Here is a 26,116-nt window from a genome sequence, read left to right as displayed (position 1 = left end):
CTCCCAAGTAGCTGGGATTGCAGGTGCCCACCAGCTAATGTTTTTTGTTTTTTGTTTGACATGAAGTCTCACTCTGTTACCCAAGCTGGAGTGCAGTGGCACGATCTCGGCTCACTGTAACCTCCACCTCCTGGGTTCAAGCGATTCTCCTGCCTTACCCTTCCAAGTAGCTGGGACTACAGGCACTCAACTATGCCCGGCTAATTTTTTTATTTTTAGTAGAGATGGGGTTTCACTATGTTGGCCAGGCTGGTCTTGAACTCCTGACCTCGTGACCTGCCCGCCTCAGCCTCCTGAAGTGCTGTGATTACAGGCATGAGCCACCTTGCCTGGCCTGTATTTTTAGTAGAGATGGGGTTTCACCATATTGACCAGGCTGGTCTTGAACTCCTAACCTCAGGTGATCTGCTCGCCTTGGCCTCCCAAAGTGCTGGGATTACAGGTGTGAGCCACTGTGCCCGGCATCTTTTATTTTTTTTTTGTAAATATTTTCTTTTCTTTCTTTTCTTTTTTTTTTCTGAGCTGAGGTTTCGCTCTGTCTCCCAGGCTGGAGTGCAATGGCTGCAACCTCCGCCTCCCAGGTTCAAGTGATTCTCGCGCCTTGGCCTCCAGAGTAACTGGGATTATAGTTGCCCACCACCACACCCAGCTAATTTTTGTATTTTTAGTAGAGATGGGGTTTCACCATGTTGGCCAGGCTGGTCTTGAACTCCTGACCTCAGGTGATCCACCTGCCTCGGCCTCCCAAAGTGCTGGAATTACAGGCGTGAGCCACGGCACCTGGCCAGCTTTATAAACTTTATAGGGACAGTGTCACCACTTTGCAGAAGAGGAACCGAGGCTCTGAGGAGGAAGTTCCTTGCCAGGGCCCGAGTGGCGCCCACCTCCCTGCTCTCCCTCATAGCATCTCCCCATCCCTTCCACAGCCAGAAGTTGCCAGGTGAATACTTCCGGTACGAGGGCATCCCCTTCCCCGTCGGCCTGTACTCGCCTGAGAGCATCAGCTTGGCGGAGAACACCCAAGATGTGCGGGACGACGACATCTTCATCATCACCTACCCCAAGTCAGGTACCAGCTGGGCTGGGGAAGGGGCTGGGGAGAGCGGGGAGGGGGTGCAGTGGAGGTTGGGAGGGGCGCACTGAGGAGGAGGGGACGGGGAAAAGCAGGGCCGGGTCTGTTCAGAGTGGTGCCCCTGCCAGAAGCAGCCTCCCCGGGATACCCACCTGGCGCCCAGCCCCTCCCCTCCAGGTCAGTTCTCAGCATACCGCCTTCCGCATCCACCTGGCTGAAGTAGTGCCCTCGTTCTGTCCCTCCCTGTCCCCTTCATCTGTCCACTTTTCTAGGTTTTTTGTTGTTTTTTGTTGTTGTTGTTTTGAGACAGAGTCTTGCTCTGTCACCCAGGCTGGAGTGCAGAGGCTCCACCTCAGCTCCTGCAACCTCCGCCTCCCAGGTTCAAGCGATTCTCCTGCCTCAGCCTCCCGAGTAGCTGGGATTACAGGCGCCTGCCACCATGACCAGCTAATTTTTGTATTTTTAGTAGAGACAGGTTTCACTATCTTGGCCAGGCTGCTCTCAAACTCCTGACCTCATGATCCGCCTGCTGCGGCCCCCCACAGTGCTGAGATTACAGACATGAGCCACTGTGCCCAGCCTTTTTTTTTCTTTAAGTAGAGATGGGGTCTGTTATGTTGCCCAGGCTGATCTTGAACTCCTGACCTCAAATGATGCCTCTGCCTTAGCCTCCCAAAGTGCTGGGATTACAGGCATGAGCTACCACACCTGACATTTTTATTTTTTGAGACAGGTCTTGCTCTGTCTCTCAGGCTGGATGGAGTGTGATGGTGCAATCCTGGTTCACTGCAGGCAGCCTTGACCTCCTGGACTCAAATGATCCACCCACCTCAGCCTTCTGAGTAACTGGAACCACAGGTGTGCACCACTACGCTTGGCTAACTTTTGTATGTTTTGAAGAGAGAGGGTTTCATCATGTTGCCCAGGCTGGTCTTGAACTCCTAGGCTGAAGCAATCCATCCGCCTCAGCCTCCCAAAGTGCTGGGATTACAGGCATGAGACCTTGCACCCAGCTAAGTTGTATGCTTTAAAGTGGAGAATTGTATACAATTTGAGTGTTTGAGTTTGAGGAGTTTGAGACCAGCCTGGGCAACATGGTGAGACCTCATCTCTGCAAAACATACAAAAATTAGCCAGGCATGGTAGCGCACGCCTCTAGTCCCAGCTACTTGGTAGGCTGAGGTGGGAGGATTGCTTGAGCCTGGGAGGTGGAGTTGCAGTGAGACGTGTTCATCCCACTGCAGTCCAGCCTGGGTGGCAGAGACTCTGTCTCAAAAACAAAAAACTGAGTGGGCCAGGCGTGGTGGCTTAAGTCTGTAATCCCAGCATTTTGGGAGGCCGAGGTGGGCAGATCATTTGAGGTCAGGAGTTCAAGACCAGTCTGGCCAAAATGGTGAAACCCCATCTCTACTAAAAATACAAAAATTAGCCAGACGTGGTGGTGCATGCCTGTAATCCCAGCTACTTGGGAGGCTGAGGCAGGAGAATCACTTGAACCCCTAAGACAGAGGTTGCAGTGAGCTGAGATTGTGGCACTGCACTCCAGCCTGGGCAATAGAGCAAGACCCTGTCTCAAAAAAAAATAAGTAAATAAAAATAAAGAACATTTTCATCATCCACCAAGAAACTCTAGACCTGGCCAGGCGCAGTGGCTCACGCCTGTAATCCCAGCACTTTGGGAGGCCGAGATGGGTGGATCACAAGGTTATGACCAACATGGAGAAACCCTGTCTCTACTAAAAATACAAAAAATTAGCCGGGCATGGTGGCACATGCCTGTAATCACAGCTACTTGGGAGGCTGAGGCAGGAGGATAGCTTGAACCTTGGAAGCAGAGGTTGCGATGAGCTGAGATCATGCCATTGCACTCCAGCCTAGGCAATAAGAGCGTAACTCCATCTCAAAAAAAAAAAAAAAAGAAAGAAAGAAACTCTAGACCTATAAGGCATCACCTCCCAATCCTCACATCCACTTTCCCCGGCCCCTGGCAACCACTAATCTCCTTTCTGTTTCTATGGGCTTGTCTGTTCTGGGCATTTCGTGGAAATTAAATCATACAGTCTGTGGCCTCTGTGTCCGATTTCTTCCTCTGAGCATCACGTTGTCAAGATTCATCCACGTTGTCGCGTGTGTCAGAATGTCATTGTTTTTTACGGCCCAATAATATTTTATGATATGCATAACCTGTACTTTGTTTATTCATCAGTTGATAAGCATTTGGATTATTTCCACTCTGGAGCTATTATGAGTGAAGCTGCTATGAACATTGCATGCAAATTCTTGTTGCTATTTTTATTTTTATTTTTTGAGGCAGGGTCTCCATCTCTCGCCCAGGCTGGAGTGCAGTGGCGCAGTCTTGGCTCACTGCAGCCTCCACCTCCTGGGCTCAAGCTAACCTCCCACCTGAGCCTCCTGAGTAGCTGGGGTGACAGATGCTGACCACCACACCCAGCTAATTAAAAAAAAACATTTATAGACAGGGTCTCACTGTGTTGCCCAGTGTGGTCTCAAACTCCTGGGCTCAAGCAATCCACCTGCCTTGGCCTCCCAAAGTGTTGGGATTACAGGAGTAAGCCTCCACACCTGGCCTTGCACATAAGTTCTTATGTGGACATACGTTTTCTTTTTTTTTTTTTTAATTGAGACAGGGTCTCACTGTTGCCTAGAGTGGAGTGTAGTGGTGAGATCTCGGTTCACTGCAACCTCCACCTTCATGGGTTTAAGCGATTCTCCTGCCTCAGCCTCCTGAGTAGCTGGGATTACAGGGGCCCACTACCATGCCTGGCTAATTTTTGTATTTTTAGTAGAGGCAGGGTTTCACCACATTGGCCAAGCTTGTCTCGAACTCCTGACCTCAGATGATCCACCCGCCTTGGCCTCCCAAAGTGCTGGGATTACAGGAATGAGCCACCATGCTGGCCCAAAATGGTTTTATCTTTTTTTTTTTTTTTTTTCTTTTGAGATAGAGTTGCCCAGGCTGGAGTGCAATGGCATGATCTCGGCTCACCGCAACCTCCACCTCCCGGGTTCCAGCCATTCTCCTGCCTCGGCCTCCTGAGTAGCTGGGACTACAGGCACCATGGCCAGCTAATTTTTATATTTTTTAGTAGAGACAGGGTTTCAACATATTGGTCAGGCTGGTCTTGAACTCCTGACCTTGAGATCTGCCCACCTCGGTCTCCCAACGTGCTGGGATTACAGGCGTGAGCCACTGCACCCAGCTGTTTGTTTTCTTATCATTGAGATTTGAGAGTTCTTTATATGATCCGAGTACAGATCCTTGATCAGATACTTGTTTTGCAAATATTTTCTCCCAATCTATGGCTTGTCTTTTCATTTTATTATCAGTGTCTTCTCAGAGTACATTTTAAAATCATTATTATTTTTTTAGACAAAGTCTCACTCTGTCACCCAGACTGGAGTGCAGTGGTGCCATCTCAGCTCAGTGCAAACTCCACCTCCCAGGTTCAAGTGATTCTCCCACCTCAACGTCCCAAGTAGCTGGGATTACAGGCATGTGCCACCACGCCTGGCTAATTTTTGTATTTTTAGTAGAGACAGGGTTTCACCATGTTGGCCAGGATGGTCTCGATCTCCTGACCTCAGGTGATCCACCCACCTCGGCCTCCCAAAGGGCTGGGATTACCGGTGTGAGCCACCGCGCCCGGCCTGGATTTCGCTTATGTTGTTCTTTTTCCTCATACCTTGACATTGTCCCATCTTAGAACTGTAAACAAATAACTTTCTGGGTTTTTTTTTTTTTTACAGTTCCGTAGCATCCCACAACACGGGATGTATAACAATCCCTGCTTAGCCAGCTTCCTCCTGATCACGATTTATCAGTGTCCAGTGTTTTGCCTGTATACACAATGTAAGGTTTATACACAATGCCTTGTACATGGAGTACGTGCCATTGGACACATTTATCTCTAGGACAAATTCCTAGACATAGAACTGCTTGGTCAGAGTCTGTACATTTGTAATTTTGATAGACAATGACTAAATTTCCCTCTATAAATTGTAGGAACTTGTTCTCTGAGCCGGGGGGGTGGTTCACACCTGTGTTCCCAGTACTTTGGGAGGTCAGGAGTTGGAGACCAGCCTGGCCAACATGACCCCATCTCTACTAAAAATACAGAAATTAGCTGGGCATGGTGGTGCATGCCTGCGGTCCCAAATACTCGGGAGGCTGAGGCATGAGAGTTGCTTGAACTGGGGAGGCAGAGGTTGCAGTGAGCCAAAGTTATATCAATGCACTCCAGCCTGGCAACAGAGCGAGGCCCTGTCTCAACATAAAATCAACAAAGAGTTATTTGCAGTGGGGCATGGTGGCTCATGCCTGTAATCCCAGCACTTTGGGAGGCTAAGGCAAGTGGATAGCTTAAGCCCAGGAGTTCAAGACCAGCCTGGGCAACGTGGCAAAACCCTGTCTTTACAAAAATAAAATTAGCCAGTTGTGGTGGTGCGTGCCTGTAGTCCCAGCTACTTGGGAGGCTGAAGTGGGAGAATCACCTGAGCTGAGAAGGTTGAGGCTGCAGTGAGCCATGATTATGAGCGAGACCCTGACTCAGAAAAAAAAAAAAAAAACAGTTCAGCCAGGCACAGTGGCACACACCTGGAATCCCAGCTACTGAGGAGGCTGAGGCACGATAATCACTTGAACCCGGGAGGTGGAGGTTGCAGTGAGCCGAGATTGTGCCACTGAGCCGAGATTGAACTCCAGCCTGGGTGACGGAGCGAAACTCTTGTCTCTAAGGAAAAAAAGAAAGAGAGAATTATTTGCACACATTAGGTGGCTATGATTTAGAAAATACAAGTACGTGACCAGGGGCAGTGGCTCACACCTATAATCCCAGCACTTCGGGAGGCCGAGGTGGGAGGACTGCTTGAACCCAGGAGTTCAAGATCAGCCTGGGCAACATATTGAGACCCTGTCTCTATTTTTTTTTAAATTTTTTTAAGAAAAAATCCAGAATACTGGCCGGGCGCAGTGGCTTACGCCTGTAATCCCAGCACTTTGGGAGGCCGAGGCGGGTGGATCACGAGGTCAGGAGTTCAAGACTAGCCTGGCCAAGATGGTGAAACACTGTCTCTACTAAAAATACAAAAATAATAGCCAGGCATGGTGGTGGGTGCCTGTAATCCCAGCTACTTGGGAGACCGAGGCAGAGAATTGCTTGAATTTAGGAGGCAGAGGTTGCAGTGAACTGAGATCACGCCACTGCACTCCAGCCTGGTGACAAGGACTCCATCTCAAAAAACAAAAAAAGAAAGAAGAAGAATACAGAATAGAAGAAAATACCAAGTGTGGCAAGGATGTTGAGAAAACGGAACTCTTTTTTTTTTTTTTTTTTTTGAGACGGAGTTTCGATCTTGTTACCCAGGCTGGAGTGCAATGGCGCGATCTCGGCTCACCGCAACCTCCGCCTCCTGGGTTCAGGCAATTCTCCTGCCTCAGCCTCCTGAGTAGCTGGGATTACAGGCACGCGCCACCATGCCCAGCTAATTTTTTGTATTTTTAGTAGAGACGGGGTTTCACCATGTTGACCAGGACGGTCTCGATCTCTTGACCTCGTGATCCACCCGCCTCGGCCTCCCAAAGTGCTGGGATTACAGGCGTGAGCCACCGCACCCGGCCAAGAGAAATTGGAACTCTTGTGCACTGCTGGTGAGAGTGTAGAATGGTACAGCTGCTATGGAAAGCAGTTTGGCAGTTCCTCAAACAATTAAACATAGAATGACCATATTAGCTCAGCAACTCTACTTCTGGGAATATGCCCAGAAGAGCTGAACGTGAGGGGGACTCTAACAGATATTTGTACACCAGTGTTCATGGCCACATTACTTGCAATGACCAAAAGCTGAGAACTATCCAGATGTCCATTGATGAATGAATGGATAAACAAATCATGCCCTATCCAATGGAATATTATTGAGCCTTAAAAAGGAAGGAAATTCTGGTACTTGCTACAACATGGATGAATCTTGGAGACACCATGCTGAGTGAAATAAGCCAGACACAAAAGGAAAAATATTGTATGATGCCGCTTAAATGAGATACTTAACAATAGCCAAATGTATGGGGAGAGAAAGCAGAATGATGGTTACAGGGGGAAATGGGAGTAATTGTTTAGTGGGTGCAGGCGTTCAGTTTGGGAAGATGGAAATGCTTTGGGCTGGGGCGCGGTGGCTCATGCCTGTAATCCCAGCATTTTGGGAGGCCGAGACAGGCAGATCATGAGGTCAGGAGATCGAGACTCGCCTGACCAACATGGTGAAACCCCATCTCTACTAAAAATACAAAAATTAGACTGGTGTGGGGGCTCATGCCTGTAATCCCAGCTACACAGGAAGCTGAGGCAGGAGAATCACTTGAACCTGGGAGGCAGAGGTTGCAGTGAGCCCAGATCGTGCCACTGCACTCCAGCCTAGATGACAGAGTGACTCCATCTCAAAAAAAAAAAAAAAAATTAGCCGGGCCTGGTAGTGCACGCCTGTAGTCCCAGCTACTCGGGAGGCTGAGGCATGAGAATCTCTGGAACCCAGGAGGTGGAGGTTGCAGTGAGCCACGATCATGCCACCCCACTCCAGCCTGGGCAACAGAGCGAGACTGTCTCAAACAAACAAAAAGCAGACGTAGGAATAGCTAAAATAGGGAGCAGCCCCTTCCTCTAGGGCTGAAGCCAAACTCCCAGGGAAGAAATAAATTTGGAAGAAGGACTTCCCTGCCCAACCAGCTCCCAACCTGAGATGAGAATTTCACTGGAGAGGTACGGCCATGGCCCATTGGGTGACCAAGAAATTCACCAAGGTGCATCAGGCCGCTGAAATTTGCTGGGGGGACAGGTAAATGCCACTGGGCATCCAGTGCAGGGCTGGCCCCTGTCCATCACGAGATCCCGCGGAGAGGGGCCATGAGAATCTGGAAGAGATGCCCCATCCTCATTCAGTGCTCCTCCAGTGCTCTCCGCTGACAAGGCTGAACGCTGAACTAGCTGGCAGAGGAGAAGCGTTTACAGGGTCCAGCTCCAATATCACCAACAGGAGAGAGGAGTGAAGTTGGAGCCACCAGGCTGTAAACTGATAACTGGTACAGGGTGGTTGTTAGAATGAAATCCAGTAAATGGGTTGGATGTGGTGTCTTATGCCTGTAATCCCAGCACTTTGGGAGGCCAAGGCAGGAGGATCGCTAGAGGCCAGGAGTTCCTGACCAGCCTGGACAACGCAGTGAGATCCTATCTCTACAAAAATTTTAAAAATTAGGTGGGCGCAGGCTGGGCATGGTGGGTCACACCTGTAATCTCAGCACTTTGGGAGGCCGAGGCGGTGGATCACCTAAGGTCAGGAGTTCAAGACCAACCTGGCCAACATGGCAAAATCCCATCTCTACTAAAACTCAGCCGGGTGTGGTGGCATGCTTGTAGTCCCAGCTACTTGGGAGGCTGAGACAGGGGAATTGCTTGAACCTGGGAGGTGGAGGTTGCGGTGAGCCGAGATGGCACCACTGCATTCCAGCCTGGGCAACAGAGTGAGACTCCATCTAAAAAAAAAAAAAAAAATAGCTGGGCGCATGTGGTCCTAACGACTCGGGAGGCTGAGGTGGGAGGATCACTTGAGCCCAGGAGTTGGAGTCTGAAGCTGAAGTAGCTGTGATTGCAACAGTGCACTCCAGCCCGGGTCACAAAGCGGGATCCTGTCTCAGAAAGAATGAAATGCAATGAATTCTAATGGATGGTTATTGTCAGCGTTACTGTTTCTCTTCTGACCTGCCTGTGGTCTCCTGAAATTCAAAACTGTGAAGTGGGTCCTTGTTGAGGTCTTCCTCCACTAGCTAACATTCTGTGGCTCCCTACAGAAATAAAGAGGTGACCCTCAAAAGGGGGCCGTGTAAAGAGCGGAGATTTTTTTTTTGAGATGGAGTTTCACCCTTGTTGCCCAGGCTGGAGGGAAATGGCACAATCTTGGCTCACCAAAACCTCTGCCTCCTGGGTTCAAGAGATTCTCCTACCTCAACCTCCTGAGTAGCTGGGATTACAGGCGCCCGCCACCATGTCGGCTAATTATGTATTTTTAGTAGAGATGAGGTTTCTACATGTTGGTCAGGCTGGTCTCAAATTCCTGACCTCAAGTGATCCACCCGCCTTGGTCTCCTAAAGTGCTGGGATTACAGGCATGAGCCACCGCACCCGGCTGAGGCGGGAGGATCTTTTAAGCCTGGGATTTTGAGGCTGCAGTGAGCTGTGATCACACCTTTGCACTCCAGCCTGGGCAGACAGAGTCAAAATAAATAAATATTTTGAGTGGGCCGGGCACGGTGGCTCATGTCTGTAACTCCAGCACTTTGGGAGGCCGAGGTGGGTGGATCACTTGAGGTCAAGAGTTCGAGACCAGCCTGGTATACACAGTGAAACCCATCTCTACCAAAAATGAAAAAAATTAGCTGGACGTGGTGGCAGGCACCTGTAATCTCTACTACTCGGGAGGCTGAGGCAGAATCGCTTGAACCCAGGAGGCAGAAGTTGCAATGAGCCGAGATGGTGCCACTGCACTCCAGCCTGGGTGACATGAGTGAAACTCCATCTCAAAAATAAACAAATACGGCCGGGCGCGGTGGCTCAAGCCTGTAATCCCAGCACTTTGGGAGGCCGAGGCGGGTGGATCACGAGGTCAAGAGATCGAGACCATCCTGGTCAACATGGTGAAACCCCGTCTCTACTAATACAAAAAATTAGCTGGGCACGGTGGTGCGTGCCTGTAATCCCAGCTACTCAGGAGGCTGAGGCAGGAGAATTGCCTGAACCCAGGAGGCGGAGGTTGCGGTGAGCCGAGATTGCGCCATTGCACTCCAGCCTGGGTAACAAGAGCGAAACTCCGTCTCAAAAAAAAAAAATTAAAAAAAAAAAATAAATAAAAATAAACAAATACATAAATAAAGCAATTCTGACTTCTAATAGATCAGCCTCAGAATAATTTCAGTGGCTGAATCCAAGTTTGTTTCTAGTTGCTATGAACTCCAATTGGTGCAGGCAGGGTGGAAGGAAGTGGAGGGAAGTCCATCCGTCCCGGACATTTGGTTCCTCCCATCTTATGGCTTGGCCATCCCCAGGAGTCCCAGATTCTCCCCTGGAGTCTCTGTATCCAGGAGCAGAGAGGGAGTGGAGAGTCACGTGGTGTGCGTTTATGGGCCAGGCCTGGAAATAGCCTCACGTCGCATCCCGCCACCTACACTTCCTCAGCTAGACCCAGTCTCACGGCCCCACACGTAGCAGCAGGGGAGAAGAGAAAAGACCATCGCGCCGTATTCCCAGCAGGAAAGCGAAACGGGGCTGGGTGCACAGCTCTCCGGTCTCTGCCCTGCGCCACTTTCCTACCTTGTCCCCTCGGACGAGCGACATGTTTCTCGGAGGCTCAGTTTCTGGCTCTGAAAATGAGGTTAGGAAGGTTGCCTTCTCCGCCAGCTCTAAGGAATCAGTGTGATAGAATTGGTGGTAGATTGCTCAACAAACATTGTCGGGTCGGGCGAGGTGGCTCACACCTGTAATCCCAGCACTTTGGAAGGCTGAGGCGGGCTGATCACCTGAGGTCAGGAGTTTGAGACCAGCCTGGCCAACGTAGGGAGATCCCCATCTCTATTAAAAATACAAAATTAGCCAGGCGGGGTGGCTCACGCCTGTAATCCCAGCACTTTGGGAGGCTGAAGCAGGCAGATCACCTGAGGTCAGGAGTTCAAGACCAGCCTGGCCAACATGGTGAAACCCTTTCTCTACTAAAATAAAAAAATTAGCCAGGTATGATGGTGGTGCAAACCTGTAGTCCCAGGTACTTGGGAGGCTGAGGCAGGAGAATTGCTTGAACCCGGGAGGTGGAGGTTGCAGTGAGCCGAGAAGGAGCCACTGCACTCCAGCCTGGGCTACAGAGTGAGACTCTATCTAAAAAAAAAAAAAAAAAAAAAAAAAGCCAGGTGCGGTGGTGGGCGCTTGGAATGCCAGCTACTCTGGAGGCTGAGGCAGGAGAATCACTTGAACCTGGGAGACGGAGGTTGCAGTGAGCCGAGATCGTGCCACTGCACTCCAGCCTGGGTGACAGAGGGAGACTCTGTAAAGTGGCAAATTACTCAATGAATGCTGTCGTGATTAATCTGACGACATCCTCCCTCTTCAGCCCCCCCACACCCAATTAATCTGCTCGACTTCTCCCAACAGGCACCACCTGGATGATCGAGATCATCTGCTTAATTCTGAAGGATGGAGATCCCTCCTGGATCCGCTCGGTGCCCATCTGGGAGCGGGCACCCTGGTGTGAGACGATCCTGGGTGCCTTCAGCCTCCCGGACCAGCACAGCCCCCGCCTCATGAGCTCCCATCTTCCCATCCAGATCTTCACCAAGGCCTTCTTCAGCTCCAAGGCCAAGGTTGGGAGGCGGGGTGTGTGTCAGTTGGGAGGGGCTGGATGGGTGTGTGGGGTGACAGGGAGAGGGAGCATAACTCATTGATTCATTCGGCACCTGTTTGGGGCTTTTTTCTGTTGTTTGTTTTGAGACAGAGTCTCACTCTGTCACCCAGGCTGGAGTGCAGTGGCGCTATCTCGGTTTACTGCAACCTTCGCCTCCCAGGTTCAGGCGATTCTCCTGCCTCAGCCTCCCAAGTAGCTGGGATTAAAAGCACCCACCACCACACCCAGCTAATTTCTATATTTTTAGTAGAGACAGCGTTTCACCAGGTTGGCAAAGCTGATCTCGAACTCCTAACCTCAGGTGATCCACCCTCCTCAGCCTCCCAAAGTGCTGGAATTACAGGCGTGAGCCACTGCGCCCGACCAGCACCTACTATGTGCCTAGCTCTGATCTAGCACATTGGTCAATATACACACAGAAATGCCTGTCCTTTGGCAGGGAGTGGTGGCTCACACCTGTAGCCCCAGCACTTTGGGAGGCTGAGGAGGGAGGATCACTTTGGGCTGGGAGTTTGAGACCAGCTTGGGCAACATAGTGAGACCAATCACTACAAGAAATTTTAAAAATTAGTCAGGCGTGGTGGCACACGCTTGTACTCCAGCTACTTGGTATGCTGAGGTGGGAGGATCATTTGAGCCCATGAGGTCAAGGCTGCATTGAGCTGAGATCACATTACTGCACTCCAGCCTAGGCAACAGAGCAAGATTGAGTCAAAGAAAAGAAAGAAGGGCCAGGCGCGGTGGATCACGCCTGTAATCCCAGCACTTTGGGAGGCCGAGGTGGGTGGATCACGAGGTCAAGAGATCAAGATCATCCTGGTCAACACGGTGAAACCCCATCTCTACTAAAAATACAAAAAATTAGCTGGGCATGGTGGAGCGTGCCTGTAATCCCAGCTACTCAGGAGGCTGAGGCAGGAGAATTGCCTGAACCCGGGAGGCAGAGGTTGCGGTGAGCTGAGATCGCGCCATTGCACTCTAGCCTGGGTAACAAGAGGAAAACTCCGTCTCAAAAAAAAAAAAAAGAAAAGAAAAGAAAGAAAGAAAGGCCACATTCTAATAGGAGCAGGTAGATAATAGGTGAAATAGATAACACAAATATTTAGTATGGGCCAGGCACAGTGGTTCATGCCTGTTAATCCTAGCACTTTGGGAAGCCGAGGCAAGAGGATTGCTTGAGGCCAGGAGGTGGAGGCTGCAGTGAGCTATGATTGCACCATACCACTGCACTCCAGCCTGGGCAAGAGTGAGGCCCCATCTTAAAATACATAATGTCTGATGGCCGGACGTGGTGGCTCATGCCTGTCATCCCAGCACTTTGGGAGGCCGATGTAGGCAGACCACTTGAGGCCAGGAGTTCAAGACCAGCCTGGCCAACATATGAAACCCTGTCTCTACTAAAAACACAAAAGTTAGTCGGATGTGGTGGTGAGCAACTGTAATCCCAGCTACTCAGGAGGCTGAGGCAGGAGAATCGTTGAAACCCGGGAGGCAGAGGTTGCAGTGAGCTGAGATGGCACCACTGCACTCCAGCCTGGGAGACAGAGCAAGACTTCATCTCAAAAACATTTTATATATATATACACACACACATAATATTATATATTATATTATTACAATACACTTTAATATTACATTTAATATTTATAATACATTTAATATTTAATAATATAACATGTATATATACAATATAATATATGTAATGTCTGATGGGATAAATTTACATTGGGAATGGGGAGAGGGCTGGAGATATAATTGGGGTGGGGTGGGGCTACGATTATAAATAAGGAGGTCGAGGGGGGCCCCAGTGAGTAAAAACCCGGGAGGTGATGGTGGGAGCCACAGAGGTTTCCAGAGGAAGAGCATTTCAGGCAAGCGGGAAAAGCAGATGCAAAGGGCCTGAGGTGGGTGTGGAGATGAGGTCCGGGTTAGGGACAACACGGGCCAAAATGTGCAGGCCACGTGGGCCCCTCGGGGACTCGAGCTCTGACCAAGTGACCCAGCAGCGCTGCAGGATCGAGGCCGAGCGGGAGCGCCTTAGGCTTCCCCGGCGCCCTCTGGCGGCCATCTGGGGACCGAGTGTCAGGCGAGCAGAAGCCGAGAGGCGGCGCGCGCCAGGGTCCTGGAGAGGGGACGGTGGCTGGACCAGGGTGGTGTCCACGGAGGTGATGGGAAGGGACAGGGTTTAGGGTGTATTTCGAAGGTGGGACCAGGAGGATTTGCTGACAGATTGGATGTGGGTGTGAGAGAAAGGGATGAGTCAAGGGTGACTCCAAGGTTTCGGCGGAAGCAACTTGTCAGGATTAGGCAACCAGGAAGGGGAGGAGGGATGGGAGCTGGTAGGGGAGGAACACGTGAGCTCTGCTGCCGCCCATCCCACGTCCAGCGGACGCTGCTGGTGGGCACAGAAATGCACGGATCGGGAACCGAGACCTGGGCTGACACGTCCAATTTGCAATTCCTTGGCACATACATTGCGTAATTAATCGAAGCCCGAGGCCTGGGTGAGATCGCCAAGGAAGTGAGTGTGGACAGAGCAAAGAGGGGCACTGCAATCGGGAAGTCCCCAAGACCACCCTCAGGCTCAACGACTTAGCAGAAATCACGGGCATTCAGCAAAGCTGCTCAACTCCCGGGTTATAGTCAATTACAATTAAAGAAAACATGAAAATCCGGCAAGTGGGCTGGGCGCGGACGCTCACACCTGGAATTCCTCACTTTCAGAGGCCGAGGTGGGCAGATCGCTTGAGTGCAGGAGTTCGAGACCAGCCCGGGCAACTCAGTAACACCCATCTCTACAAAAAAAATTAAAAATTAGTCAGGTGTAGTGACATGCACCTGTAGTCCCAGCTACTTGGGAGGCTGAAGTGGGAGGATCACTTGAGCCTGGGAGGTTGAGGCTGCAGGGAGCCATGATTGTGCCACTGCACTCCAGCCTCAAGGACAGAACAAGACCCTGTATCTTTTCTTTTTTCTTTCTTTCTTTCTTTTTTTTTAGACAGAGTCTTGCTCTGTCGCCCAGGCTGGAGTGCAATGGCACAGTCTCAACTCATTGCAACCTCCGCCTCCTGGGTTCAAGCGATTTGCCTGCCTCAGCCTCCCCAGTAGTTGGGATTACAGGCACGTGCCACCACGCCCGGTTAATTTTTGTATTTCTAGTAGAAACGGGGTTTCACCCTGTTAGCCAGGATGGTCTTGATCTCCTGACCTTGTGATCCTCCCACCTCAGCCTCCCAAAGTGCTGGGATTACAGGCATGAGCCACCGCACCCAGCCACTCTTTTTTCTTTTTTTTTTTTGAGACGGAGTTTTGCTCTTGTTGCCCAGGCTAGAGTGCAATGGTGCAAACTCGGCTCACTGCAACCTCTGCCTCCCGGGTTCAAGCAATTCTCCTGCCTCAGCCTCCCAAATAGCTGGGAATACAGGCACCCACCACCATGCCTGGCTAATTTTTTGTATTTTTAGTAGAGACAGGGTTTCACAATGTTGGCCAGGCTGGTCTCAAACTCTTGACCCCAGGTAATCCACCCACCTCGGCCTCCTAAAGTGCTGGGATTACAGGCGTGAGCCACCGTGCCCAGCCTACAAGACCTTGTTTCTAAAAAATAAGAATAGGCTGGGCATGGTGGCTCATGCCTGTAATCCCAGCACTTTGGGAGTCCGAGGCGGGCAGATATCTTGAGGTCAGGAGGCTGAGGCAGCAGAATCGCTTGAACCCAGGAGGCGAAGGTTGCAATGAGTCAAGACCCCATCATTGCACTCCAGCCTGAGCGACAGAGTGAGACTCCATCTCAAAAAAACAGTCTGCCCTGAGTCCTTCCTGCTTCAGGGTCAGAAGAGAGGGGGCGCGAGGGCAGGAAGCCTCAGGGGCCAGGGTCCTGCCTGTGTCTGACGCCTTCTCCCCTCTCCCCATCGTCTGCACGCAGGTGATCTACATGGGCCGGAACCCCCGGGACGTCGTGGTCTCCCTCTATCATTACTCCAAGATCGCTGGACAGTTAAAGGACCCGGGAACGCCCAACCAGTTCCTGCGGGACTTCCTCAAAGGCGAAGGTGAGGACGGGGCAGAGCAGGGCAGGAGGGCTGGGAAGGAGCCCCCAGAGGACCCGGATGGGCAGAGGGACAGAGGAGGCGTAAGAAAGGGAGAGAGGCAGAGACACAGGGCATCAAAAGGGGCTGCAGAGACAGAGAGCAGGCGACCAGGAGATGCAGAGACAGAGGGAGAGACTGAGAGACGTGGGACAAGCAGGGGACAGAGAAGAGGAGACAGAGACAGGGAGAGACACAAATACAGAAAGACTGAGAGAGGACAACAAAAAGAGACAGGGAGCCGGGCACCGCGGTGGCTCACACCTGTAATCCCAGCACCTTGGGAGGCCGAGGTGGGCGGATCACCTGAGGTTGTGAGTTCCAGACCAGCTTGACTAACGTGGAGAAACCCCGTCTCTATTAAAAATATAAAATTAGGGCCGGGCGCGGTGGCTCAAGCCTGTAATCCCAGCACTTTGGGAGGCCGAGGTGGGTGGATCACGAGGTCAAGAGATCGAGACCATCCTGGTCAACATGGTGAAACCCTGTCTCTACTAAAAATACAAAAAATTAGCTGGGCATAGTGGCTCGTGCCTGTAATCCCAGCTACTCAGGAGGCTGAGGCAGGAGAATTGCCTGAACCCAGGAAGCGGAGGTTGCGGTGAGCCGAGATCCCGCCATTGCACTCCAGCCTGGGTAACAAGAGCGAAATTCCGTCTCAAAAGAAAAAAAAAAATACTAAAAATATAAAATTAGCCAGGTGTGGTGGTGCATACCTGTAATCCCAGCTACTCAGGAGGCTGAGGCAGGAGAATCGCTTGAGCCTGGGAAGCGGAGGTTGCAATGAGCAGAGATCTCACTATTACACTGCAGCCTGGGCAACAAGAGCGAAACTTCATCTCAAAAAAAAAAAAAAAAAAAAAGACAGGGGCCCAGTGCAGTGGCTCACGCCTGTAATCCCAGCAATTTGGGAGACCAAGGCAGGCGGCTCACTTGAGGTCAGTAGTTCAAGACCAGCCTGGCCAACGTGGTGAAACCCCATTTCTACTAAAAATACAAAAATTAGCTGGGCGTCATGGCACATGCCTGTAATCCCAGCTACTCAGGAGGCTGAAGTGGGAGGCTCGCTCGATTCCATGGGGGAGGTTGCAGTGAGCAGAGATCACACTACCGCACTCCAGCCTGGGCAACAGAGTGAGACCCTATCTCAAAAATATTAAATAAACAGGCCTGGGGCAGTGGCTCATGCCTGTAATCCCAACACTTTGGGAGGCCAAGGCGGGCGGAGCAGGAGGCCAGGAGTTCAAGACCTGCCTGGCCAAGAAAGACCAGCCTGGCCAATACAGTGAAACCCCGTCTCTACTAAAAATACAAAAATGAACCGAGTATGGTGGTGGGAGCCTGTAATCCCAGCTACGCAGGAGGCTGAGGCAGAAGAATTGCTTGAACCCGGGAGGCAGAGGTTGCAGTGAGCCAAGATCGAACAATGGCACTCCAGCCTGCGTGATAAGAGCGAGATTCCTGCTCAAAAAAAAAAATAAATAAATAAATAAGAATTAAAAATAAAAAGAGATAAGGACATAAATTCAGAAAGAGAGACAGAGTCAGAGAGAGACAGAGAGAGACAAGCAAACAGAAGGACATGATCCCCAGGTACTAAGAAAGGCAGCGGTCCTCGGCCCCGTGTTCCTTTCTCTGCTACCTTTGGCGGGAAATCCGGGTGTGCGGAGGAGGGGGACTGGATGGACAGATAAACCAGGGCCCCCCAAGATGGGCGACCAGGAGAGAAGCAGGTTGGAAGAGCCCTGAACTTGGTGGAGATGTGAGGGCCTAGAGGGAGGGCGTCCAGCTGTCTTAAGCAGGCGTGGTGGCAAGCGCCTGTGTGTAATTCTGGCTACGCGGGAGGCTGAGGCAGGAGAATCTCTTGAACCTGGGAGACAGAGGTTTCAGTGAGCTGAGATCGCGCCACCGCACCCCAGCCTGGGCGACAGAGTGAAACTCCGTATCAAGAAAAAAAAAAAATGTCTGCCCTGAGTCCTTTCTGCTTCAGGGCAACAGAGCGAGACCCTATCAAGACGGAAGGGAAGGGATGAGCCCCCAGGGGGTCTGCGGGGACCCTGCCACTCCGCCCTCACCCCTCTTGTCCTTCTGCCCACAGTGCAATTTGGCTCCTGGTTCGACCACATTAAGGGCTGGCTTCGGATGCAGGGCAAAGACAACTTCCTATTTATCACCTACGAGGAGCTGCAGCAGGTGAGTCTGACCCCCGCCAGGTGCAGCGTCCCCCACGCCCTCTGCTCACACCCCATCTCTCCCCTTCCCGCGGGTCTCAGGACCCCTCCGCTTCCCCACGCAATGCGCCAGCCCTGGGGATACAGCCGGAACAGAACACACAGAGTGGTGAGCAGGGACCACAGACAAAATCCCCAAACCACACAGCAGGCCAGCGGGGCAGAGGAGCTGAGGAGCGAAGGCCAGCTGGAAGGAAGATGAGGAATGGGCGGGCAGGGGCGAGATCTAACCCGGGGGGTTGGCCGGACTCGGTGGCTCACGCCTGTAATCCCAAAGCTTTGGGAGGCTGAGGTGGGAGGATCCCTTGAGCCCAAGAGGTCGAGGCCACAATGAGCTGTGATGGTGCCACTGTACTCCAGCCTGGGCCACACAGCAAAATCCTGTCTCAGAAGAGAGAGAGAGCAGTGGCTCACACCTGTAATCCCAGCACTTTGGGAGCCCAAGGCAGGCAGATCACTTGAGGTTGGGAGTTCGAGACCAGCCTGGCCAACATAGTGAAACCCCCATCTCTACTAAAAATACAAAAATTAGCCAGGCACAGTGGCATGTGCCTGTAGTCTTAGCTACTCAGGAGGCTGAGGCAGGGGAATGGCTTCAATCTGGGAGGTGGAGGTTGTAGTGAGCTGAGATCACACCACTGCACTCCAGCCTGGGTGACAGAGTAAGACTCCATCTCAGGAAAAAAAAAAAAAAAAAAAGAGCCTGGCACAGTGGCTCACACCTGTAATCCTAGCAGTTTGGGAGGCCAAGGCAGGTGGATCACCTGAGGTCAGGAGTTCAAGACCAGCCTGGCCAATGTGGTGAAACTCTGTCTCTACTAAAAATACAAAAAAAAAAAAAGAAAAAAAAAAATTAGCCGGGTATGGTGGCAGATGCCTGCCCGTAATCCCAGCTACTCAGGAACCTGAGACAGGAGAATTGCTTGAATCTGGGAGGTGTAGGTTGCAGTGAGCTGAGATTGTGCCACTGCATTCTCTGGGCAACACAATAGAAACTCCATCTCAAAAAAAAAGAAAAAGAGAGAGAGAAAGAGATGAGGTCTTGCTCTGTGGCCCAGGCTGGAGTGCAGTGGTACAGTAATGACTCACTGCAGCCTCGACCTCCTGGGATCAAGCAATCCTCCTGCCTAGACCTCCCGAGTAGTTAGATCTATAGGCCTGGGCCACCATATCCCGTTAATTAAAAAATAATTTTTAGAAGTAGGGGTCTTACTATGTTGCCCAGGCTGGTCCTTGATGTATTTTAAGGACAGCAAAGAGATCAGTGTGGCCAGAGCCAAGTGAGGGAAGGGGCGGGCACGGGCGTGAGAGGAGGTCAGAGAAGGAACAGGGCTGTCATAAGGACTATGGCTTTGCTCTGAGTAGGTGGGAGCCGTAGGTGGGCTCTGAACAGGGTAGGCGATCAGATGACAGATGGTGGGTAAGCTGCAGCGATGGTCAGGACTTGAAACGCAGAGGAAGGGCTGGATGCGGTGGCTCACACCTGTAATCCCAGCTCTTTGGGAGGCCAAGGTGGGCAGATCACCAGAGGTCAGGAGTTCGAGACCAGCCTGACCAGTATGATGAAACCCTGTCTCTACTAAAAATATGAAAATTAACCAGGAGTGGTGGCGTGCACCTGTAATCCCAGCTAGTCGGGAGGCTAAGGCACGAGAATTGGTTCAACCTGGGAGGCGGAGGTTGCAGTGAGCCAAGATCGCACCACTGCACTGCAGTCTGGGTGACAGAGGGGGACTCTATCAAGAAGGAAGGGAAGGAAGAGAAGGGAGAAGGGAAGAGAGAAGGGAAACAGTGGAAGGAAAGAGCCTTTGGAGCTTAGACTAGGATCTTGGAAGGGAAGGGAGGGGAGGAAGGGGAGGAAGGGAATGGAAGGGAGGAAGAGAGGAAGGAGATAGTGGAGGATGGAGGAAGGAAGGGAGGGAGGAAGGCAGGCAGGCAGGGAGGGTGCAGTGGCTCACACCTGTAATCCTTGGCTTTGGGAGGCCAAGGTGGGGAGATCACCTGAGGTGGGGAGTTCAAGACCAGCCTGACCATCATGGAGAAATCCCATCTCTACTAAAAATACAAAATTAGCCACACCCGATGGTGCATGCCTGTAATCCCAGCTACTCGCAAGGCTGAGGCAGGAGAATCACTTGAACTCGGGAGGCAGAGGTTGCAGTGAGCTGAGATTGTGCCATTGTACTCCAGCCTGGACAACAAGAGAGAAACTCCATCAGGAAGGAAGGAAGGGAGGGAGGGAGGGAGGGAAGGAGGGAAAGAAAAAGAAAGAAAAAATTAAAGGAAAGAAAAGAAAGAGCGACAAGCTTCCACTGGGATCCTAGCTGGGCCCATCGAATATCCCTGGGGCGGGAATGTAGAGGAGAGAGATCCTTACTGACTGGGACCATCAAGAAAGGCTCCCTGGAAGAAGGGGCTTTGAAGAACGACTACGGCTATAGCTGCAAGGAGGAGGCTGGGCCGGGCCTGGTGGTGCGCGCCTGTAGTCCCAGCTACGTGAGAGGCTGAGGCAGGAGGATCGCTTGAGCCCAGGAGTCCTGGGCTATAGTGCACTATGCCAGTTTGCAAAAGGAGAGGGGGAACCCTCCCAGGTCAGAAACGGAGCAGGTCAGAACTCTCCCGTGCTGATCAGCAGTGGGTTCTCGCCTGTAAAGAGTCCCTGCACTCCAGCCTGTGCAACATAAGTGAGACTCCATCTCTACAAAAATAAAAATAATTTTAAAATTAAAAACAAAGGCTGGGTGCGGTGGCTCACGCCTGTAATCCCAGCACTTTGGGAGGCCGAGGTGGGCGGATCACCTGAGGTTGGGAGTTCGAGACCAGCCTGACCAACATAGAAACCCCGTCTCTACTAAAAATACAAAATTAGCTGGACGTGGTGGTGCACGCGTGTAATCCCAGGTACTCGGGAGGCTGAGGCAGGAGAGTTGCTTGAACCCGGAAGACAGAGGCTGCAGTGAGCAGAGATCACGCCATTGCACTCCAGCCTGGGTAACAAAAGCGAAACTTCATCTCAAAAAAAAAGAAAAAAAAAACAGGGCCAGACATGACCAAGGCAGGTGGATCACTTGAGGTCAGGAGTTCGAGAGCAGCCTGGCCAACACGGTGAAACCCCGTCTCTACTAAAAATGCAAAAAATTAGCCTGGCATGGTGGTGGGTGCTTGTAATTCCAGCTACTCAGGAAACTGAGGCAGGAGAATCACTTGAACCCAGGAGGGGGAGGTTGTGGTCAGCCAAGATCATGCCATTGCACTCCAGCCTCAGTGACAGAGCAAGACTCTGTATCCAAAAAAAAAAGTAATTTTATATGGTTTTCCTAAATGTTATTATCCCTCTTTTATCGAGGAGGAGACTGGAGGTTTGTAACTTAAGAGAGGGTTGGTAATCTGCCCAAGGCACGTGGCTTTTGCCTGCAGACTCTGTGCTTATTTTTTTCCACCCTGGTAACTTTCTTTTAATGGAAAGCTCCAGAAAAGGTGTTGTCACTACTCCTCCCCCTCATTCTCAGCAAGCTTTCTTCTCCAAGGCCAGAACTGGGCCACAGAGCCTAACGGAGCTTCTGGGCTGCCCCTGGGTGTGAGGCGCCGCCCACATGTTAGAATTTCTGGGACACGTCAATGGTTCAAGAAGGTAAAGAGATGGAAGGTTATGAAACCAGGAGTGACCTGGAAAACTGAAGCCATGAAGTTGGCGGAGCTGACCAGAGGGCTGACCATGCTGGGCACTGCGTATCAGAAGGTAGCAAGGGCCGGGCGCGGTGGCTCATGCCTGTAATCCCAGCACTTTGGGAGGCTAAAGTAGGCAGATCACTTGAGGTCAGGAGTTCAAGACCAGCCTGCCCAACGTGGTAAAACCCTGTCTCTACTAAAAATGCAAAAAATAGCCAGGCATGGTGGTGCATGCCTATAATCCCAGCTACTTGGGAGACTGAGGCAGGAGGATCGCTTGAACCCAGAAGGAGGAGGTGGCAGTGAGCCAAGATAGCACCACTGCACTCCAGCCTGGGCGACAGAGCGATACTCAGTCTCATTGTAATCCCAGCACTTTGGGAGGTCAAGGCAGGTGGATCACCTGAGGTCAGAAGTTCGAGACCAGCCTGACCAACAAGGAGAAACTCCATCTCTACTAAAAATACAAAATTAGCCGGGCATGGCGGCGCATGCCTGTAGCCACAGCTACTTGGGAGGCTAAGGCAAGAGAATCACTTGAACCTGGGAGGCAGAGATTGGTGAGCCGAGATCATGCCATTGCACTCCAGCCTGGGCAACAAGGGCGAAACTCTGTCTCAAAAAAAAAAAAGGGCAAAGAGGCAGAGTTAAAGACTAAGGGCTTCAGGAGCCTGAGCTCCTCTCTGGCTGTGTAACCTTGGACAAGTGTCTCTCCCTCTCTGGGCCTCTGTTTACCAATTGAGATAATAACACTTCCCTTGCAAAGCTGATGGCAGGATCGGCACAAATACATGGGGGGCTCGGACCAGAGCTTGGTACACAGTAGGTGCTCAGTAAGGAAGGTAGTATTTGAGCTGCAGCCGTGGCAGTGGGCCCTTCTGGAGGTCCCGTGCCAGGGCCTGGGGGAGGAATGTATAGGAAATGGTGAATCCCAAAAGGAGAGGGAGAGGGTGGGAGAGGGACTGGAAGAGCTGAGACCAGACCATGTCTATTATTGTTTTGTTTTGTTTTTGAGACAGAGTCTCACTCTGTCACCCAGGCTGGAGTACAGTGGTGGGACCTTAGGTCACTGCAACCTCCACCTCCCAGTTCAAACAATTCTCTTGCCTCAGTCTCCTGGGTAGCTGGAATTACAGGTACCCACCACCACACCCAGATGATTTTTATATTGTTAGTAGAGACAGCGTTTCACCTTGTTGGCCAGGCTGGTCTTGAACTCCCGACATCAAGTGATCCGCCCGTCTCAGCCTCCCAAAGTGCTGGGATTACAGCCATGAGCCACTGTGCCCAGCCCACAGCTGTTCTTAAAAGCTGGGTGTGGGTCTGGGACTCTGTCCCAGGGTACTCAGGAGCCATGGGAGAGTTGGGAGCCAGTGAGGAGCAGGGTCAGCTTGGCTGTGGGGGAAGAGCTGGAGGGGGATGGAGACTGGAGGCAGGGAGGCTGTGGAGGAGCAGGCTGGGGCGTGGGACCAGAAAGGGGAGGAGGAGCACCAAGCAGTGCGAGGCTATTGGGACACAGAGGAAGGGACGTGGTAAGGGGAGGCAGGCAGGGAGGGACAGGGCTGATGACGAACAGGGTTTGGGGGTGATGGGTACCCAGAGAGGGAGGCCAGGCTCCTGGGTGGTTGGTGGGGCCATCCTGCAAAGGGGCCTAGGGGAGAGGCAGGTTTGAGATGTAGACCAGCCAGAGCGCGGTGACTCACGCCTGTAATCCCAGCACTTTGGGAGGCCGAGGCGGGTGGATCACGAGGTCAAGAGATCCAGACCATCCTGGCCAACTTGGTGAAACCCCGTCTCTACTAAAAATACAAAAATTAGGCCGGGCACGGTGGCTCACACTTGTAATCCCAGCACTTTGGGAGGCCGAGGCAGGCGGATCACGAGGTCAAGAGATCCAGACCATCCTGGCCAACTTGGTGAAACCCCATCTCTACTAAAAATACAAAAACTAGCTGGGCGTGGTGGCACACGCCTATAGTCCCAGTTGCTTGGGAGGCTGAGGCAGGAGAATCGCTTGAACCCAGGAGGCGGAGGTTGCAGTGAGCCAAGATCACGCCACTGCACTCCATCCTGGGTAACAGAATGAGACTCCATCTCAAAAAAAAAAAAAAAGAAAGAGGTGGAGATGTAGACCAGCCAGTGCCTGTCTCTAACTCAAAGAAGGGTGATTCCGGGTAAGGGGGCACACTGACCTCTGCCTCCTGCTCTGACCTCTGCTCCAAGCCCCCCTATTCCCTCCCTCCCTGCCTTTGGAGAACCCTCCAAAGACAGAAACTCAGCTTGGAGTTGGGGAACCTGAGGCAAAAAGGTTAGGACTTGGACATCCAGACCCCAGGTGCCACGCCCCTTCCTTGGCTGGGGCGCCATCCCTCCGCTGACCCCTCTTCTCTGCCCGCAGGACTTACAGGGCTCTGTGCAGCGCATCTGTGAGTTCCTGGGCCATCCACTGGGCGAGGAGGCGCTGGGCTCCGTCGTGGCGCACTCGACCTTCAGCGCCATGAAGGCCAACACCATGTCCAATTACACGCTGCTGCCCCCCAGCCTGCTGGACCACCGCCGTGGGGCCTTCCTCCGGAAAGGTGCGGGGGGCTCTGGGGTTCGGAGCCCACTAGGCACCGCCCGGCTGTGTGACCTGCGAGTTACTTGACCTCTCTGGGCTTGTTTCTCACCCAGCTGTAGCACTGGGTGAACGGGGGGCACTGTGGCCCCAGGGCTGACAACACACAGGGCTTAGCACTGGCTCGGCACACGTGCCGGCCACCCGAGGCCTTCCCACCCAGAGAACCCCCAACGAGAGCACCTCCAGGAACGCTGCAGATCTACCTGAGGGGAGATTAAGAGTCTCTGTGAATCCCCCTTCACAGTCGTGTTCACTGCAGAAATACTCAAGCGCCGGGTCACGGGCTCAGGCTGCGGCATAGTCTTTTCTTTCTCCTGCTGTAACAAAACACCACAAACTGCAGGGCTCACAACAACACACGTTTACTTGCTCTCTCTCCTTCCTTTTGAGACAGTCTCGCTCTGTCGCCCAGGCTGGAGTGCAGGGTCTCAGTCTCGGCTCACTGCAACCTCTGCCTTCCAGGTTCAAGCGATTCTCCTGCCTCAGCCTCCCAAGCAGCTGGGACTGCTGGCACACGCAGCTAATTTTTGTATTTTAGTAGAGACAGAGTTTTGCCCTTGTTGCCCAGGAGTGCAGTGGTGTGATCTCAGCTCACCACAGCCTCCACCTCCCAGGTTCAAGTGATTCTCCTGCCTCAGTCTCCCGAGTAGCCGGGATTACAGGTGCCCGCCACTGCACCTGGATAATTTTTGTATTTTTAGTAGAGAGAGTGTTTCACCATCTTGGCCCAGCTGGTTTTGAACTCCTGACCTCGTGATCCACCCGCCTCGGCCTCCCAAAGTGCTGGGATTACAGGCGTGAGCCACCGCATCCGGCCCTTCCTCCCTTTTACAGGGACCCACGTGAGGGTGACACTGAGCCCGCCCAGATATTTCAGGGTTCCCTCCCCATCTCCAGATCTTTAGCTTAATTTAATTATCTGCAAAATCCCTTTTGCCACATAAGGTCACATATTCACAGGTTCCAAGGATTAGAGTGTGGATATGGGAGGCCAGGTGCAGTGGCTCACACCTGTAATCCCAGCACTTTGGGAGGCCGAGGCTGGTGGATCACGAGGTAAGGAGTTCGAGACCAGCCTGACCAACATGGTGAAACCCCCATCTCTAGTAAAAATACAAAAATTAGCCGGGCATGGTGGCAGATGCCTGTAGTCCCAGCTACTCGGGAGGCTGAGGCAGGAGAATCCCTTGAACCCGGGAGGCGGAGGTTGCAGTGAGCCAAGATCACACCACTGCACTCCAGCCTGGCAACACAATGAGACTCTGTCTCAAAAAAAAAAAAAGAAAGAAAGAAAGCAAAAAAGAAAACTGAGGCTTTTGAAACAGTTGGCCTCGTTCTAGCAGGGGAGGGTTGGAACTGATCGCAGAGGAGGTGACACGGGCTATAAGGTGGGCAGGAATTGCGGGGTGGAGACAGAGGTTCCGGGCAGAGACTTAAGGGGTCCTGGATAAGGGGAGGACGGCAGGAAGCCTGCAGGAGCGGGGCCAGTGAGGCCCGAGGTGAGAACGGCGCCAGGTGACTGGTGGACAGGCCAAGACTCTGTCACCAAAGTACACAAAAGGGGCAAGGTGGAGGGTGACGGAGTTTCTGGCACAGGGAACAGCTCGGCAAGGGCCGGGAGGAGGAAAGAGGGTGCTGGAATGTGGGACGTAGGGGCGTGGTGCTCCCCAGAGGCTCCTCACCCCAATCCCCCCTCCCCTCCAGGAGTCTGCGGCGACTGGAAGAACCACTTCACGGTGGCCCAAAGCGAAGCATTCGATCGCGTCTACCGCAAGCAGATGCAGGGGATGCCGACCTTCCCCTGGGACGAAGACCCGGAGGAGGACGCCAGCCCGGCCCCTGAGCCCAGCCCCAGCCCCGGCCGCAGTCCCGGCCCCAGCCAGCCCTCTGAGCCCTCGCACCCGCGACCCTGAGAATAAACACGTCGCTTCTGCCCAGGTTCCTTGATGTGCTGTGGAGGTGGCAGGGCGTGCAGCGGGGCGTG

At 52.3% G+C, this 26,116-nt stretch overlaps 1 protein-coding gene across 1 annotated transcript in view; it reads left to right on the top strand.

The window, feature by feature from the left end:
* Positions 1-26,045, top strand: part of SULT2B1 (sulfotransferase family 2B member 1) — a 47,554-nt gene extending 21,509 nt beyond the window's left edge. The window contains exons 2-7 of the mRNA XM_064380774.1: positions 927-1,069; positions 11,275-11,483; positions 15,450-15,576; positions 17,711-17,805; positions 23,911-24,091; positions 25,837-26,045. Coding sequence (XP_064236844.1) covers positions 927-1,069; positions 11,275-11,483; positions 15,450-15,576; positions 17,711-17,805; positions 23,911-24,091; positions 25,837-26,045 — 964 coding nt within the window. The remainder of the gene's footprint in view (positions 1-926; positions 1,070-11,274; positions 11,484-15,449; positions 15,577-17,710; positions 17,806-23,910; positions 24,092-25,836) is intronic.
* The last annotated feature ends 71 nt before the right edge of the window (positions 26,046-26,116 follow it).

This window comes from Aotus nancymaae, unplaced genomic scaffold (genome assembly GCF_030222135.1).
Source record: "Aotus nancymaae isolate 86718 unplaced genomic scaffold, 86718_ANA_hifiasm-v0.15.2.pri h1tg000028l, whole genome shotgun sequence".
NCBI classification, from domain to species: domain Eukaryota; kingdom Metazoa; phylum Chordata; class Mammalia; order Primates; family Aotidae; genus Aotus; species Aotus nancymaae.
Note: the sequence above shows the minus strand (reverse complement) of the source record. Positions and strands in the feature narration are given on the sequence as shown.